Raw genomic sequence first — 18917 nt, 5'->3', positions numbered from 1 at the left:
GCTGTGGAAGGATGGCAGACGCTGTTGTACGGCGTTAGCAATTTAGTAGTAAATAGTGATTGTACGATGTGCACACATCAAAACTTGACGTCACACCAAAGATGATTAAATCTGTGTCATGGAACAGCAAAATGGCATAATGTTTGAAGCCGATAAAAGGTTTTCTTCCAGGACTACTTTGTATTTTTCTCCATGCATCTCATGAGAACTGACCAGCCTCCTTACCCATGCTAAAGAAAAACCTTCCTACAGCATCATCTATCACATTTCACTGTCAGTATACTGTGGTTTTCGTTTGTAAAAATGTTAAAAATCCATGTCTCATTTTCCGTCCACTTCACAATGACGCACCACTATAACAACCCATCCAAATAAAAATTCATAATGTGAGTGCATTTATATTGCCTGGACTACAATTAACAAACATGAAACATAAAAGGAGCTGAACGTAGATGAACAAAACAGAAGCAGAACTAAACGTAACAAAAAAATAAGTTTCTGCTTGATGCAACATTGTGAAAGAGTTATAGCCCAAATAAACAGCGCATGCACTGAATTTGCAAGCAAGGAAAGCTGTTTGCAGAAAACAACTCTGCGAACAAGGTATGTTTTCCAGAAGGCAGAATATGAACATAAACGTACTTAAAAGCAAGCGTTTATGTACCCCGCTTCACTTTGTAACACAAGACAATCGGTGAGCCGACCCATGAAAGGCTGGGTCTTTTGTGGATGTAGATACAAAAACGGCCTTACACAACAGGAGCCCTGGAGTAAAATTTAAATTAAACTGTTACAATGCGCACACTGGCTTCAGAAACTGTCTACTTCCATAGTATGTAGACAAATATTGCACAGGGTATAAGATGCAGTCTATTCTAAGCTGAGAGCAATATTTTGTCTATTGTTGCCATTTTAGAGAAGAAAGATGTCTCAGTCTAATAATCTTACCATAGGCTGACATGGGGAAGAGCAGGCAGGCTATAATGAGGTGTGTTAGTAAAGTTGCTTAAAGCTGCTAAGTTATCTAAAAAGCGTCATCAACATCCTCCCAATAACAGAGGTCTTGTAAGGTGAAGGCTCAGTTATTTCCCCAATAAAACTTTGGCTTGTAAAAGCACACAGACTGAACTACCAACTTTACTTTTAGAGGACAAAAACAATACGTCCCAAGGTCTCATTAGAGGCGTGCAGATGAGATGCATGGCGAAGACATAAATACAATCAACATTCTGTGGCAGATTTCCAATGTGTTTTTTTTTTTTTTTTAAGTTTTGACCTGCTGATACCCATTATAGTAAATTTTAACTTCCCTTAGAAACTAAAACTCAACTATAATAGTAGATTTAACACACCTCAAAGTCTATTTATATCTTTCCTACCAGCAGTTGCTGACTGTGCAACATAGTGTTGTTTGTGTATGGTGCATTGATTGATTGAAACAAGATCAGATTTGAGTTTGCCACCAGCAGGTCACTCATCAATACACAGCAAACAGGGGAAAAAAAAAACGTCTGATTCCAGTAAACAGCCAACTTCAACATGCATCAAGAAAAATTGAGCCAAACAAATGAAAGAAAATCTGCATTTTAATCAGGTTGTTACAGTCATTTTCATTATATTTCCAAGGGGCTAGTTTGTACGATTGAAAGTACCTTTGAAAAATATTCTTAAAGCCTGTATTAAACATACTATCCATTTATGCTTTAAAAAATTTGCTTTTTTCATTGGTCAGCTAGAATATCCCATCGTAAATGTTGTACTTTTATTAGCTGGAAGTCATAACTAATAGAAATAAAGGCGTTAAAACATCAGTCTGTGTTAACCTATGAAATGTGCTCCTATTATGGTGCGTTCACACCAAGCATGGCGTCATGGGGTTCACCATGCTTCTCCATTACATAGGAGAAGCTTCTTTCCCCGTGTCTGCTCAATTCAACAAGACAGACCGGTATTTTACCAAGCGAGTCACGGTGCTGCATTTAATGGGGAAAGCCAAACAACGGCGCCAGCCTCCCTGCGGGTCTACCAGATCCTCCGGAGATGCTCCCAGTTCAGGAAGTCCAGGAGCTACGACTGGATCACAGTTGCTTCCCGTGGTGCTTCTGTCTGCCCAGGATCCGAAACTGCTTCGGGGACAGATCATCCATACAACAGAGGCCCCCTATGGAGCTCAGACAGAAGCACCGGGAAAGCAGCGGAGAGCAGAGCAAGAGGCCGACAGACAGATTACCTGACCTGGCCACAGAAGCGGTAGCTGGCCGGTCCAGTTCTGGCGCTACGAAGGGAGGACGAATGATGGATGATTTAACAGTCCTTTTAAGGGCTAAATTAAAATGGCCTCCACAAAGCCACCCACAAACCTCTAAAGAGCATTCCTTATTCATAATATTTATTTCTCCAATCATGATTGAAAGAAGCTTCATCTCCACTGCGCTCCTTCACCGTGTGTCACAACAACCGGTCCCTGATAGGTTGACGCGACTTGACAGAAAAGTTCAGATATTTAACTCCAGCAAAAGTCACTGCACCGCTCTAACCGCACTGATCTCACTGTGGGCCGCTACACCACCCCTGACCAAGCCATTTGCATAGGGATAATATGTAAATCCACCGCTCACACCACCTCAATCACCGCCGTTCACACCAAACAGCAGCGTTTGGTGTGAACGCACCATTAGTGAACTAAGTTACTGAAATAAATTAACCTTTCAATAATATTCTAATTTATTGATTATGACTATATGGGTCTCTCAAACTGTGTATTTCCCAACAACACTGAACACATTAGCCTCCTGTTAAGACAGAGGAAATAGTGGTTTGTTTTAGTTAAATGGCTGGGTGAGGTTAATTGCAATGTCATAAGAGATTTTTAACCAACGAGTTCTCCGGCACACAATCAGCGGCAACACTCGGCCACAGCTGCAGATTTAGGACACATCTCAGTTGGCTTTGAGTTTCAGCACAAATTTTTGATCATTTCGATTAGAGTAAAACCAAGGACTGAACTGATATGGCTAAAGATCAATGTAAGGTCATGTTCACAAGAAGAATACCTTGGTGTGTAATATACCAAACGTTGACACTGAAGAATATTAAAAGCTTCAAGAATTAGGCTCAGAGTAAATATATTCATCCAATCAGAATTTTGTGCCTAAACCAAAACTCTCGTGATATGTTTCCGGGTTTTACTGCGTAACATTTAATCTCCGGTTGAAGTTCAACAACCTCTTCTTAAAACGACACTCTCTCACTTCATCATCAGAAACACTTAAAAGACTAATGTGGCAGCTGATTAGTGTTCGCTGAATCCTTTAAAGATCTTCATTACTCATGTAGATACAGCCAATTAGGTCCCAGTTCCTGAGTGTTTGAGGAATATATTAATGCTAACTGTGTCTCCTTTAATTTTTGTTTCAGCTTCAGCCTTACTTTTTAAGTATAAATAGATGATCTATTGATTTCCGTCCTGTACATCTTATTGTGAACTGTAAACACATGCAAAATCTCCTCAGTTATAGCTGGTTGTGTCACCTCAAAGCACACGGCGTATAATTTGTTATTTTCGTTTCTGCATCTTAATCTGACTTGGAGTGAGGCTTGGCAGAAAATAAGTAAATTAAAATGAAATGGCTTCTGCTAGGCAGAAGATAAGGGCCTCACTTATCTTCCCATTCATCCATGTCCACGCTATACATATAACCTTTCCTTATTCTTTGCGGATTTTCCAACCATCGCCACTTGAATTTGTTTTCATCTACCGCCTTGATGTTATGTTCAATCAACCCTCTTCTCCTTGATCCTCTTTAATTCCCTCCTCCACTATTACTCTGACCCACAGCCTTTTGGCTCTCTGTGCCCTATGGAGTCTTTAAAGTCCATATAGTAAGTAATAAAATGCTCGAGCAAGGCCAATACGAGCACAAAAGCTGTTGTATAAGTCTAACTTGTTGCGATCTGATACTAAATTAATGTCCCTTACAATAGAGAAGGCCAGAAACACACATGTGAGGCGTCCTGATGATCTAAGCTTGTGATAAATCATCCAGCCGGCTCAATTCAATCTGCGGCCACTCATCGCAGCCTACAGCGGTAGCTCGGATATCTTGAGGCAGCAAACAATAGCCACAGGAATGAAATTATATAATTAGGTTTTCTGACATCAGATTTCTTTAGCTTAAGTCAATGGCTGCATTGTAGACATGTTTTTCCTACCTGGCTTTGATATCATGATTTTATTATGCTTTTTCATATTTCACATATACCCTAAAGGTGACTTATGTTGTCCAGCACGTTGCGACTTTGTGTCTCTGAAGGGGACTTCATAAATAAAACTTCACTTAATTTTATTTTGAAGTCAAAAAGAAAGATGAAAACAATTATCTTTAAACTTATACAGCCGAAACTGGACGGTTACATAAACTGTATGAAAGGCCAAGGCCACTTTTTCCACACTGTCAGACATTAAAATCAGACTAAACTTTCGGTTTTAATGGGATACATTTCTAGACAATTCTCATGAGAAATATTAAAACTTACTCAAAGTTAATATGCACTAAGCTATATTTTTAAACAATTAGCGACAGCCAAGATGATGTTGCTGAGGCTCTGCAAGCTTCTGACGGATCAATTCATAGCATTTGAGTTGTTTCTAGGCCCATTGAGGCTGTATTGTTAAGGCACTCCTGAAAGACATATTGTGTGACATAAGCTGCCAAATATATCAACTCCCTATTGTGACCACAAAATAAATATCTATATTATATAGAAGGATGCTTTAAAGGGTCCATGACAACAAATTTAATTTTTCTGATGATCTGATGTGTACTGATGAGGCCGTGTGAATGTCAAAAGTGAATATCAGCGCACCTGCTAAAGGATGGTCAACTTTGTGGCTTTGCTCAAAACCGATCAGATCAGAAAACGGGTCATCTTTCTACGTCAGTTGTCTTATTCTCCAATCAGAGCACACCATCAAGCAAACAGCCTCCCATCCCCTCCACCCACCAGCTGATGCACCTGCTATGTGTCTGACTGGTCCCCTCCAGAGGAGGAAGGTGGAGCAGTGAGCAGACGGCAGGCCCAGATCAGCCTCCCTGTATCGGCTCTAACAGGAGGCAGTCACCTCTGAAGCCACAAAGCGCAAATATCCCAGATTCAATTTTAATGCATCGTCACAGCGGTTGCTAAAAAGGAGAGCTGAAATGTCAAAGGGTGGTCAAAAATACATAAAGCTTCCAGTCACTCCCGAAGGACGAGAGAATTGCATCAGAGTGGCTGAAGTTAATTTATTGGACTTTACTGAAGACTTTCCTTGAGCGTGGGGGAATTCAAGTCTGAGTTTTCAAATAAACTGATTTAAAAAAAAAAAAAAAAACTTCTGTACCAACACAGAAGCTAGTGACCACAATGTTGTCATTACCTGTAAGTTTATTCCATTTCCAAATGCTGTTAAATATAACAAAGGTGCTTGTGACTGATAAAATCCGGTTGACTAACTGAAGCTAAATTGCTGCCAGCAGCATGATTTCCCTTGTCGCCCAGGAGGGTGAGATATCCGCCGCAGTCACCGCAGTGAAGAGCTCGATCCCAGCTGCATATTCCTGCGAGGCAAGCTGCTGTACCACGGTGGTTCTGGCTCCCAGCTGCATACGTGCAGCCACAGTGAGCGCCACACCACGCCGCGGCCTATGTGGCTATTTATTTCGGTCCCACTGGAGGGTAAATATGGCCAAATGAAGTCAACTTGGTAGAGCTGCATATCAGCACTACATTTGGTCTGACACAACAAGTTGGTGTTATTTTTTTTTACTTCTTACGAAATTCTTTGGAGAATTTATAAATGCAGTACTATCAACTACATGAAATAGTTTATACAGTGTTGTCATGGCAGCTTTAATGAAAAATTACGAAGGATATTGTATATTGGTTGATGTTCATGCAAAATCTGAGTGGTCAGTACTGGATTCGGGCCTGTTGGATGGTCGATGACTGACCTCAATCCCAACCCTTCATGTATTACCTTCATCAGCCAAGGCGCTAAGGCACAGTGACATTCATCTGTTCAAACAATTACATGCACATATGCACGTTACGGGAATGTCCAGCAACCATACTGATCAGGAAGGAGGACAGGTTCTTTGTTATAGAGATGAGAGCACCTCAGGAAATGTGCAGGGTTTTGCCCACTGTATTATAGGCCGCCAGGCTTTACATGACTGAAAGCTACAACTCAAGACAACCAGGAAATCAAAGCTGGGGTGGGAATGGATGTTCCAAATAAGCAATACGCCTTAGCTTTCAGCCAAATTAGTGCTGGAGAGGATTAAGGACAATAAAGTCAATGTTTTTGAGTGGCTATAACAAAGCCCTTATTGACACGGATCAGAACTATATAAAATAGAGCTGAAAAGGTTTGGGCAAAACCAGGCCTACAAGCATGACTCAGTTGACCTATTTCTGTCGGGAAGAATGGGACAAAATTCCAGCAAACTATTTAGAAGCTGGTGAGAGTTTAACCCAAGTCATACGGTTTAAAGGCAATGACACCAAATTACATTAAAAAAAACGTATAGAGACTGCTGAATTTGAAGAACATTTCAAAAATGATTCTATCAAGCCTATCTGGCCTACAAAATGAAAAGTCTTGTGTGATTTAATGTCAGAGGGGGGAAAATAGGTTTTATATAGTATTTGTTTTCAATTGTACTTAATATAACCCCCCCCCCACACACACACACACACCTCCCTATACTATTTATTTAACTACTGTCTACTTAAATAAATACTAATATTGTCATATTTTATCCTTACTCTGCTCATTTAGTTCTTGTGTTGATGCATCATGTTCTAAAGAAGATATACACACGCCCAGTCGGATGAATCAGAAAACAAAAGAAGTCTTCTGTAAGCTCACCCAGCAAAGCCGACATGTTCTGGAAGATTCTGAGCAGCTCCGGGGTGATGGCTGGGCTGTTCTCCAAAGTCACCAACCTACACAATGAGAGGGAGGAAATGGGGAGAACGCACATCAAGGGGGAGTAAAGGAAAAGATGAGAGGAACAAAGCAGATAAGAAATGTTAAGACAGAAAAAGGGTTGACGATGTGAGAAAAAATGTGCAGAGGACACAGATTAGAGGCGGCAGGAAGAGAATCGGTCGGGAAAAAGAATGCAACAGGAGAAATTACCGAGACGGAAAGTAGAAGGAGAGCATAGAAATCATAGAGGGGAGGGAAAAACACAACAAGAGTGAAAGAGGTGGGGAGGAGGAAGGGGGGTAAAGGAGCTGATGCTTTTAATTTAATTTTATTGGAATTAAAAAAATTTATTTGGGGAAAATCTACTGAGCATTTTCAGCTCAGATACATTTAAAATGTCAGTAACGGGGGTGGGATCCTTCACAATTCCTTTGGTTAATACAGACAACATAGCGTAACAGTTTATCAAGATTACTTAATAATTCCACATGAAGGAACTAGAGGCGGCTCCCCATCTAATCTTTTTATTCTAGCTCTTTTCCTATTTTTTTCTGAATTGTCTTTTACCGTCACATTTTTTTCCACACATCACAAGTGTTTAAACAGTCAATGTTTCTGTGAAGTAAACAAGATTGCACCAATCAGGGATTCCAAGGCTGATGTTGATTTCCAGTTTTCTTGGAGGTCTGACCTGCCTGTTCTGATTTTTATTATCAAGGTTTAGACCAAGCAGAAGAGAAAATGTGCTGCGGGTTCTTTGATAGAGGTAGCAGTTTTTTACTTAACGGAAAATACAGGAATTAAAAGATTATCCTCGTTTAAACATCAAAGCACACGTCCGTGACCTGTTTCTGATTTTTAAAGTGGAGTAAAAAGTGCATCAAATTAAATGCTACTGGTTGGTATTTTAATAGACTGATAAGTGTGTGAATTCTTAGTTTGTATGAATTTGTTGTAGGAGAAAAACAAACAAACAGTAATGCATTGGGCATATTCAGTTCTAAACCAAAATACCAAAAACCTCTAATTTGCCATTTACAAAATGCAAGGGAAAACAGGAGTAATAATCTGCACAAAAAAGAACAGTGCCTGACATATTTTCCCCAAGTCAAAAACTTATTGTATCAATAGAAAAATGCTTGATGATTTAGCTTTCCCGTGAATTAGTGAACAAATAGTAGTAACGCCAGTGTTTGAGTACCAACCAACTTCTGGAACCTGTGAGCAGTTATTTCCAGTCCATTTTCTTGGTTTTTGCCTCAGAAGCAGCATGATTGTTGTTTCCTATTGGATCAGGGATACAGGGATCCGACTGGTCGCTAATGTTTAAGTTGTTGGACCAGGTCCACTACTCAAGTGTTTGAGACAGTTCTGTTGAAACACCCATTCCAAGGGTTTTTTCTCTTCACCATAAGGCGTTATGACCTCTTCAACTATTTTTATGTATCCAAATTAAACATTAATTCCTGGTATGGGATAAAAAGGCCAAACATAGTATGACAAACACCCCCCATATCATGATACCTGAGCCATCATGCGTCAAATGGTGTGAATGGTTGTTTTCCCATGTTTTTTTCAGGTCTTTTCTGATTTTGGTTTCAGATCATTTTATTTGTGCATCCAATCCTTTTCTTAACTTCTTCATTCATTTTCTTCTTTCCGGTCAAACCTTTAATCAATGTATGGCACACTTAGACAGCATGCAGGTCATGACCGTTGGTTTTCTATTACTCTACTAAACCTACTAGTGAATTCATTCTCACAAATAAATGTTTTCTTCCTAAAACAGTATCTGATCTGTTAAGTTATGTTTTACCGCTATTATTCTGAAAACTGTACAGCGGCAGTGCAACTATTTACCATTAATGAACAGACTTTGATTTATCAGTTTTCAAAAGGCAACCATAGGTTGCGGGAAAATCTTAAAATCTCCCCAAATGATAAGAAATGAACAGGAGAGGTACTGAGAAGGACACAGACATAGAAATAAGAGCAAGAAAGATAAAAGCAAGAGAAAATGACAATGACTTTGCAAACAAAATAAACGTATACAGGACAGTGCCGGTCATAAGACAGAATACATTATAGGACCGAGATGTAGGGCTGGCACGAAGAAAGAATACGAGGCAGACTGGGTAAAATCTTTGGAAAATGAAAGAATTTGTTCTTTGTGTTCGTTTGCAAAACAGAAACTGCTCCTCTGTAGAAGGTTCCTCATGCTGGCTATAAAATAACTTGCTCTCAAAGCAAAGTCAAAGTGAAGATTGTGAGCGACAAGAATATTCAACAAATTCGGTGACCAGATCTCTGCCTGTGAAAAAGCCAATTCAAACGAGATGCAACGGTGAGCTCATTAAGCGACACTTATCTGTAAACTCTTTGCATCTGGCCTCTAAACGGGATAGCAAACAGTCAGTAAATGAGGCTGACGAATGATAAGACTAAAAGGACTCATCATCGATAGGCACAACAGAGGAAAAAGGAGGCAGAAATAAAGGCAGCCGCGGTATTCGTGTGTAGGCGTGTGTGTAAGGGATGAAATGATATCACTAAGTGGTTCATAAACATCTGCCTCAGGGACTCTCTTTTTTTTTTTCCCCTCTACTCATAAATGTTTGAGCACCGCATGCTTATCCATACCAAAGCTCCAGTCCGTCCTCTAGCAGATAGACGTGCGGCGGTTGAGAAACGTCGGTGCTCAGCTGGATGACGGGAAGAAGGAAAGGGTAAAGGTTCTTACTCTCTGCCCCAAGGCCCTGGAAGAACAAAAAGATGCAAGAGTCGGTGCCAAACGGTGACAGCATGACATGGGTGCAGACAGGATGCTTCAAAGCGTCCCTGTGCGTTGTGCGCTTCGGTTTAATTGAACTTCTTTGCAGCTCATGTGAGCAGAGCATAGCAGAGGAGTGGATTTATACATCGTTTCCCCAACATCGTGCTGAACCGCTCTGTTTTTTTTTCCCCCTTACAAAAAGACGAGGGGGGCCTGCTGCAAGGCATGTGCAGCTAGTTCTCGTTCGGATAACTAAGCTTTCAGAAACTTTGCTGCAAAATACTTGAATTAGGCATCAAGGGTTGTTTGGACATTATATGTTAATTTGATGACCCGATAAAACAGCGCGGGCCCATTAACTTGGACTATTTAGGAAAAAGAAAACACTGGGGCACAACTGCAGGAACTAAGTCACAGCTCATTTCCTGGTCATTTGGATTTTAATGACATTTTGGATGATATGTGGGTAAGTAGGAAATTAGGGATCTTTTTGGGGTATGATTCCCTGTTGAGGTCCAAGACAATAACATATTATGCAGAAACATGGCTTTTGTGTAACATGGAGAAAAAACTAATTCCAAAATACCTTGTTATATAAAGTTATTCCACATTTACGTGGAACGACGCCCACATTAAGACCTAACACTTGAATGTTTGCATCATCAGACTTCTGGATATGTCTTCACAGATTAAACACTTTGTACCTGACTGCTTTCTCAAAGTGACCTTTCAACTCATTTTAGCACACAACTTGTTTGACTGAATAATTAGGCCTTTAATAGCTTTAGCAAGCATCTTCATAAGGTCTTTTGCTTCTGTTCTCAGGCTGATATGCCCCTTTTTCACCAAAACGTCTCATCTCTGAGACACAATACCATCTTTTTGAGCAGTATGATGGTTGGACACCTCCATGCGGTTTGTGCTCATTTTTAATTCAGTTCAGTTTCCGTTTATATAGCACCAATTCACAACATGTCTCACCTTTAACTGTTTAAACAACTGAAGGTGGGGGTTTGAAGCATAAGAAAATTGTATCTAATAATGATGAATTTTATTCCTTATATCTAGGCTGACATCTTAAGATTTGTTCCATCATCTCACAGAAGAAACCAGTGTTGTTGGCAGGAGCCTTAATCAATAGGTAAGAACCTCAATTAACTCAAATGTTTCAAATTAACAGCCGCTTACAAAATCGGGGACCTCTTGATCTGATGACAACAATGCATTACTTAAAGAGAGTAATCCAAGTGGATGCCACACACCTGAAGTTATACAACATTCACCAATTCTCTTTCCTTTTGCTGTTTACTTAGTAGTTATATTTCATTTAGTCCTAACTGAACTAGAACATGAAGCTTAGTATGATAATAATCATCTCAGACAGAGAAAAAAAAAGCTTAGGAATGGTTTTGTATACAGCGGGTGTAAATATGTGGTTTTGCTTTTAGCAAAGCCCCACTTATAAATTATGCACACTAACATAACATTCTCCCTTCAAACTTCTCTTCAGTATTTTCCACACGTGTCCTCAGACTCCTCTCTGTTGACGAAATCTTAACCACCGTCACTGACACCGTGCCCTTAAAAAAACACATCCAATCCCTTCACGTTTCACTTCACTTTGTATTTACAAACAAAACACTTACTAGAAGTCACACTGAAGCATTAGAAAGAGTGCGTTTTCTAGGTTGCGTGAAGGCGGGGTGATGCAAGCAGGAGGATTAATCCATGTGAAGGCAAAGTGGAGCCAGAGTAGTGTTTCAGAACTGTCAACAGTGTCTCTATGACGGCGCGACATTAATTTGCTCCCTCTTGCATTTATGTGGGTGTAAAAAGAAATAAGAGTGTTGCTCAATCCCCAGCTGGAACAACCTTGTCTTATGGGCAAAATTCATCCACTAAAAACAAGTGAGTCAATGCTGCAGCTTTTATGAGCTAAGGAGTTGACTTAATGCCATGTGACCACGAGGAGACAAGATTGGTTTGCTCCGGTGACAAATGGACTGCAGTTTAATAGCCAAAATAAACACACTTGGACTCATTTCCATTCTGCTACAAGCCCATGGCTCCAGAGTACTACAGTTGTCTGTGCAATGAACATTGACCTTTACCCTTCCATCTAAATTAGTTTTGCTTATGTTTGTCTCTTATATAAAGCGCAAACGATGTCCACCGATCCAAACAGAGACTAAGAGGATTAACAGCATGCACAATATGGATAGAGCACAACTCTATATTATTATTTTTCAAGTCATCAAATTAGTACCAGGCATTGCCAAAGCATTCATACCTATTTAACCTTTCCACATTTTGTCCCTTTAGAAACCAAATCTTCAATGTATTTTGCAGGAATGTACGTGATAGACCAACACAAAAGTCTGAATGTCACATTGAAGTAAATGGTTTTCAAAATGTTTTAAAAACTGTGAAAAAAAGGTTTGTATTTAGCTCTTTTACACTGATACCGCGGAATAAATTATATTAAAAACTAATTACCATGAGAGGTAATTAGTTAGTAAATAGAGTCTGCTGGTGTCTAATTTATTAACTGATCTTGATAAAACTGCTGGATTTTTACAATCACCGGACAGCGACACAAAGACCAATGAACACACCAGACAGGTCAGGTTGTATTTGCAGCAAAATGTGGTTGTACAAATTTTTCACTCAGCAATCTAAATTTATATTCAATCTATTTTGAAAAACGCATAATTTTAGCATGAAGAGTTTTGAGGAGTTTTGCAAGGCATTGAATAAGTCAATGCAGTCGAGCAACTCCCAGCTCATTTGTTCAACCCCATGAGTTTCGCTTAGATTGCCAGATGTGTTCTCGTGTTGCTCTCTATGGGAGCTTGTCATAATCATCTGCCACTATGAAGTAATGAGGCCGAGCTAGACAGGGGTCCAAAGCGCGTTGAAGACGAAGGCGGGCAGCTTAATTCCTGTGGGTTACCAAAGCTCGTGGCTGGAGCTATTTTTTCCTCATTACCTCAGTGGGAAACTCAAGTGATGTTGCAGCAAATTATCAAAAATGACAAATCATAAAAAATGTCTGGCAAGATAATGCTCTTCACTGCCAGAAGCAGTAGTAATTTGCATTTTACCAAAGTGTTATGAACCTTCTGAGACCGTGTAAGAATATCAAAGTTGGGAGGGGGAGGGGGAGGGGGTGGGGTTCAGACAATACATTATAACAAGAAATTCCAATTTTTGGGCCAGCGGCCAAAAAAGGAAAAGTCATGAAAGTGCCAGGTGTGCTCAACACGACCATATATCAAAACAGACAGCCTGGTATTTGTGCTTGACGGCACATGTGCCTGAAAAAAACAAAAAAGCATGGAGCGGATGGTGAAGCTCTGTACCTGCACCAGGTGGATGAGCGTAGTGAGTATGGCACATCGAAGCATGTTGTGTTCTTCAGACTGTTTCCAGAGCAGGGGCAGGTACTGAACCAAGCAGCCTACGTATGGCCGGATCTGGAGCAGAAAAACAATCCAAAGGTACGTGTCAGTGTAAAATTCGACTTGAAGTGGACGAGAAATCCAAATTTGTTTGCAAGTCCGTCCACAAGTTCAGCTTAGAAAATAAGTAGTACAGCAACACGAATAAGGGGAAATGCAACTGTTACTTTCTAAAGGTCGATACGATTACTAGAAACTGACTTTTTGATCTTGAACTTTTTTAGAAACTCCAAGCTAAACCTCCAAATAGGCCCAGTTTCAACACTGAATGTCCCTCAGGTAGCAGTGTAGTAACAAGCAGGGCATGATTTCCGTACTGGCAACCAATCGTCAGCGAACAAAGCGACAAGGAAAATTCTTTGAGTTAAACAGCAGATGGACCAACCGGATCAAAATTCAAAAGCCAGCATTACTTTTAGGAACGGGTTGATTATTACACATTACAAACACATGAATAAAGCCACACACTTCAAATTCTAAATTAAAAACCTTTGAGCTCGTCAAAAAATACCCTCAATTTCATGTTGAAAACATTAGAAGAGCTTGACTGACTGAGCTGAGATGGCTTACCTACAGAAAACAGCCGTCTCACACCCTGCATGTGTTCAGTAGGTCCGTAAACAAAAATATGAAAAAGGAAGAAAAAAAAAACTGACTTGTTCAGCGTTTGACTTTTATATATGCAAAATACATTTGGATTTAAAGTTATAGTGACATGGGGTGTCAGCTGTAAAGCACTGAAATTGTGATACTAAAAGAGCTGAGATATATATATATATATATATATTTTTTTTTTGTTTTTTTTTTGTTTCGTGATTGAAAAGTAGAACATTTGGAGAATTTATTTTCTTACAATCACACATGAAATTCTAAAACCCTCTCAAAGTGTCAGCAGAACATGCAGATGTGGAGCACTTAAAATACAGAAATGTAGCTAATCTCTTCTTTTCACCTGAGAAGATCATGTTCCCATATCCTCCTGTCCTACACGTCTGCCTGTCATGCCAGGCATGTCCTCGCTCACTACATCCATTAATCTTTTCTTTGCCCTTCTCCACCTTTTTGCTCGGCGGCTCAATCTTCTGCATCCCCCCTCGCGCACACAGACTGTATCTCTCCTCGGCACATGTTCGAACCAACTCAATTGTGACTCTTGCTGTTCTGTTGAAAAGTAATACTGAAGCAGTTATTCGTCCAATCCCGGTGGTTTAAAAGCAAAAATCAGCCAGCTTCAACTAGTTTGACTATTCTTTAGAACCCTTTTTTTTTTTAAATACATATTCACATTTCATTTTTAGAGCAGAGCGTTTAACTTCATTCAAAAACAATTAGTTCACTAAAACTGCATACACAAAGGTAGAAAAAAAATAAAATAATGTTGAAATGAACATGATTTAAGCTCTTTCGAAGCACCACTTCTGATGCTTGATTTTGACTCAAATTAAAGCAAAAATATAAAACATCCTCTGAATTTAGCATACGTTTTAAAATAAACATGTCTACAGCATAAAAATGTCTACTGAGCAGAATAACATTATTTGCAGACTGCAGGTTTAAACCAGCATTATATTAATAAAGGGTGAATTTCTTCTTTTCTTTCTTATCTTATGACTGCCACTGCTTTATTGTTGACAGCATGTCCGTCTGGGTTTTCCACAACTGGAAGCACGTCTAAACAACTGATTTTTTCCTTCCTATAAGCCATGTTTAGATCATCAGTGTGCAGCAGCACGTGGGGGAGCTGCAGTGTTGTAATACTCCAAACGGCCACTTTCTCTGGCATCTCATTAAAACAAGATGCTGGAGCTGCTAGAAGCTAGAACATGTTTCAGTTCAATACAATTTCAAACAGATAAGCAGTACGCAGAAATATATTTAAGATAAAAGATTTTTTAAACAACCTTTGTAACAAAACCTATCCAATTGTGAATAGGCTAGTTACATTTTTGAATAGGAAAAATTTGATTTTCAGTCTAAATTATTTGAAAGCATTTGACATTTTTCCAGCCAACTATGTTTGTGTTATTTAGCATTTATAATTATATTTTGGTGTGCATGTGTTATGTTATTTTACTTTAAATATTCAAATTATGTCATAGCCATACAAAATGTGGATGTTGTCACTCCATTTCTTTATTTCTGTGCAAACCTGTCATATGTGAAGCTAAACGTTAAAGGAACTGAACCTCAGAGATCTGATTGTAGCACTAAATTTACAACTTCAAAAAGGGTCGAGCCTTTTCGCCACTTTTGACTTTTGTCAACCTTCCATATCCTCTTTAGTGGCTGTGTGGCCTCGCTGCGAACCCCACGCCGGGCTTTTTTTTATTATTTCTTTTTTGCTCAATTACACCTTAGTGGGGAGTGGGTTAGGAGCAAAGGGAACAGCAAATACAAAAACACGACATACAGCCCCGAGGAGAGAGATAAGAAGTGAGGAAAAGCAGACCCGCTAACCAGCCTAGGGTGACATTCATGAGATTGACAGGGAAAAAGGAGCTAAATCTCATATCTGTCATCGTGTTCATTTCAACTCAAGCCGCACTCGGGGTTTCATTGCTGAGGTTTTTTTTTTTTTTCTTGAACTGCTGCCACTCTTTGTGGGTTCAAAATCCCCTGTGAGGGGATCTAGAATATTAATGGGAATTCAACTGACTCTGAAAGTTTAGCCCGTGCCAAAGACTGGTGAAGACGTAACCAAACTGACAGTCTTCTAGGATCAAAGTGAGATATTTGACAGTTGTAAGTCAAGGAATCATGTAGGCAAAGGTAATTAGAATGCATCTTTAAAAAATAAATCAAAGGAAAAAAAACAGTAGGGGGTCCAGAGGAAGGTCATTATTTTTAGGATTGACAGCTAAATGGATTAAATTGATCCTCAGAAAAAATGAAATCCCTGCGACCATAAAAGCAATGCAGAGAGATGACTGTACCCCGCACGGTAAATGAGAGCAGACACAAGAACAAGTGCCGCCTGGGGCCGTGTGATTTAAACAGAATTGGGCTAAGAAGCACTGAAAATATCACCGAAAATTATTCATGTCTGTCTAACCGTGTAGCCATAATGTTGTTTTGCTGTTCTGGTCTTGAGTGTTGCACAAGGTGACAAATGTTTTGTATCTTTGTGTCACTTGTTCCCCCTCAGAGTACAGGTCAATAACTCCAATTTGTGCAGTTATTCATCACAAAGTAAAAGAATGTCTGCCCTGCACAAGGGCACCTTCATATTCAGGTTTGCCACAACTTTGTGTTTTTTCCTGCCTGAGACATGTACAGGTGCATCTCAATAAATTACAGTATCATCGCAGTTGTTTCAGTAATGCAATTTACAAGGAAATCTCACTATACAGATTAATTAGAGTGATAGATTTCCTTTATTGGTTGCAATTTTAATAATTATGGCTTACAGCTAATTAAAACCCAAAATTAAGTTATCAGAAAATTAGAACATTACATCAAAACAACAAAGAGAGCATTTACACTTCTCAGGTGTCAAGCCAACTTTGCTTTAATAGCAGCTTTCTGCATTGTTGCATCCTCTTCCTCTTGAAAATAGATTATCTATCACGGATTTTAGGTTGGGCCAGACTGCTGACAAAAGCATTTCATCACTTGTTAAATTCTCCAAAACTCTTGAATTGATGTTTGTTCATGCCTTTCTAAGGTAACTTTGCCTTCCACTAAACTTTCCATTCAAATATTGTGTCTTATTCTCCTTTGGCCAGTGTCATTTGCTGTCTGCTGGAGACCTGTGAAGTCAGCAGCGTTCCCCCTGATTGTGTGGACCACAACATTTCTGTTTCAAAAATCATTTTTTTTATTGGTCTTATGTATTATTTTAATATGTTAAGAAATTAGGTGCTTTCAATAGCTGTAAGTCATAAAACAAAAAATGAACACAAATAAATGCTTACAAATTTTGAACCTGCTTCATCAATTTAATATATTTGAAATGAATTACCAAAATAAACACTGTTTCTTTGTATTCTACCGTACTGAGAGATACCCGTGTAGAAAGGTGCAATTCGAACCGTGCTCCAAAAGCTTTGAATATATGAAATCTCACCTGGGTGTTCACCCTCTCTATGACGCAGGAGATGACATGGAGAACCTGCATCTTGGTGTCACACTCTGTCACCTGCTGCAACAGCTGGAAGAGAAGCCCAAAGATGGACTCCAGGTACTAAAACAGAAACAAGACATTTGAGACCATTTCAGAAGATTAACCACAAAAAAGCTTATTTCATTACTTTATTTAACATGGCTTTTTGAAAGAGTCAATTCAGAGATCATACTTACCGGGAGGAATTGCTCGGTCCGGAACTCAAAGTCATCAACAGGTGATCCTGAGTTATGGATAAAACTTTACTGCACTGGATAGACTGCGACTAAAGTAATGTTTATTTGATCTGCACTGATACAATAAGTCTTCAAAAATCTAGTATATATCAGGGTGAAAACTTTCATCCCTGTCTGAATAGTCTGAAACTTAGTGAGGATATTCAGCTTTAGCGTTGTAGCCGTTTCAATCCGCACCTGTGGAAAAGGGAGGGGGGAAAAAAAAGCTTATTTTAGAAAAAGCAGCAAGTCACAGTGCCACTGTGTTAGCACACAAACATTTTTATACAGAAATCTACACAAAAGGAAAGTAAACAAAGCTTATAGTGTGAGTTTCTAGTGAATGAAGCCAAGAAAAATATATTCCTTGTAGTCATTTCAAAGCTGACAAATATGAAACAACAGCTGCATAAAAGAATGCAGCCAGTATGCGAAGAACAAAGAAATAAAGGAATCCAATTTCACTGACTTATCGCCCCTTTTAAAATGAGCTCTATGCGCGGTTTGGAAACAGCTTCCAACAACCGGAACATTTCCTAAAATTTACATTTTATGACATCACTTATTTCTTCAGCCTTAAAAACACAACAAAACAAGAAAGAAAAGAATTTCAATTTAGGCAATCTATCTTTTACTCCAAGTTACTGACTTTACACCTGAGTTTTTAATTGCATAAAAATTCAGAGGTGATTAGCATAGTCAAAAGGGTACTCAAGAGTAGCACTACTTTAACATATTTTTACTCACGTAAAAGTAAAAAGTACCCTAACAAATAATTACTCAAGAATATAAAAAGGTATTTGGTAGGAAGGCTATTCAAGTACTGAGTAACTAATCATTTAATATTTAAAAGATGTAATCAGCCAGACAAAAATATAAAGTACAAATTATGGTATTTTAAAGACTAAGATGAAAAATACATTAAGTCTTTAGATTTTTGGTGCATTTTTGGTTAGAACAAGTATGTTCTTTATTCATTAAAGTTACTCACGGTGGAGAGAGTAGCCATGAATTTCACTCAAGCAAGAGTAGCGATATTTTACAATAATATTACTAAAGTAAAAAGTACAGTGCAAGAAAACTACTCCTAAAAGTAAATTTTGTTTAAAATGTTTCTCAAGTAAATGTAACTGAGTAAATGTAACTAGTTACTACCCACCTCTGATAAAATGAAAACAATTGATGGCAATACTTTGAAAATGCATTCAAACTGAAAGAGCTATACATGTAAGTCCATATCTAATCAGTCTGATGCGTTTAAAATAAACCCTTTTTCTTTTTTGAAACGCAGCAGCTCATTGCTTATACACCACCGTTATAATCTAGCAGGATGACAGTAGAGGATGGGAACGTCCACCAGGGAGAGAAA

At 39.0% G+C, this 18917-nt stretch overlaps 1 protein-coding gene across 1 annotated transcript in view; it reads right to left on the bottom strand.

Annotated features, from left to right (window-relative positions):
• Window positions 1–18917, bottom strand: part of ipo11 (importin 11) — a 157162-nt gene that overhangs the window by 71770 nt on the left and 66475 nt on the right. The window contains exons 17-22 of the mRNA XM_036143880.1: window positions 17713–17746; window positions 17510–17550; window positions 17277–17393; window positions 13112–13225; window positions 9617–9732; window positions 6914–6990 (exon numbers count right to left, since the gene is read on the bottom strand). Coding sequence (XP_035999773.1) covers window positions 6914–6990; window positions 9617–9732; window positions 13112–13225; window positions 17277–17393; window positions 17510–17550; window positions 17713–17746 — 499 coding nt within the window. The remainder of the gene's footprint in view (window positions 1–6913; window positions 6991–9616; window positions 9733–13111; window positions 13226–17276; window positions 17394–17509; window positions 17551–17712; window positions 17747–18917) is intronic.

This window comes from Fundulus heteroclitus, chromosome 12, assembly GCF_011125445.2.
Source record: "Fundulus heteroclitus isolate FHET01 chromosome 12, MU-UCD_Fhet_4.1, whole genome shotgun sequence".
NCBI classification, from domain to species: Eukaryota; Metazoa; Chordata; class Actinopteri; order Cyprinodontiformes; family Fundulidae; genus Fundulus; species Fundulus heteroclitus.
Note: the sequence above shows the minus strand (reverse complement) of the source record. Positions and strands in the feature narration are given on the sequence as shown.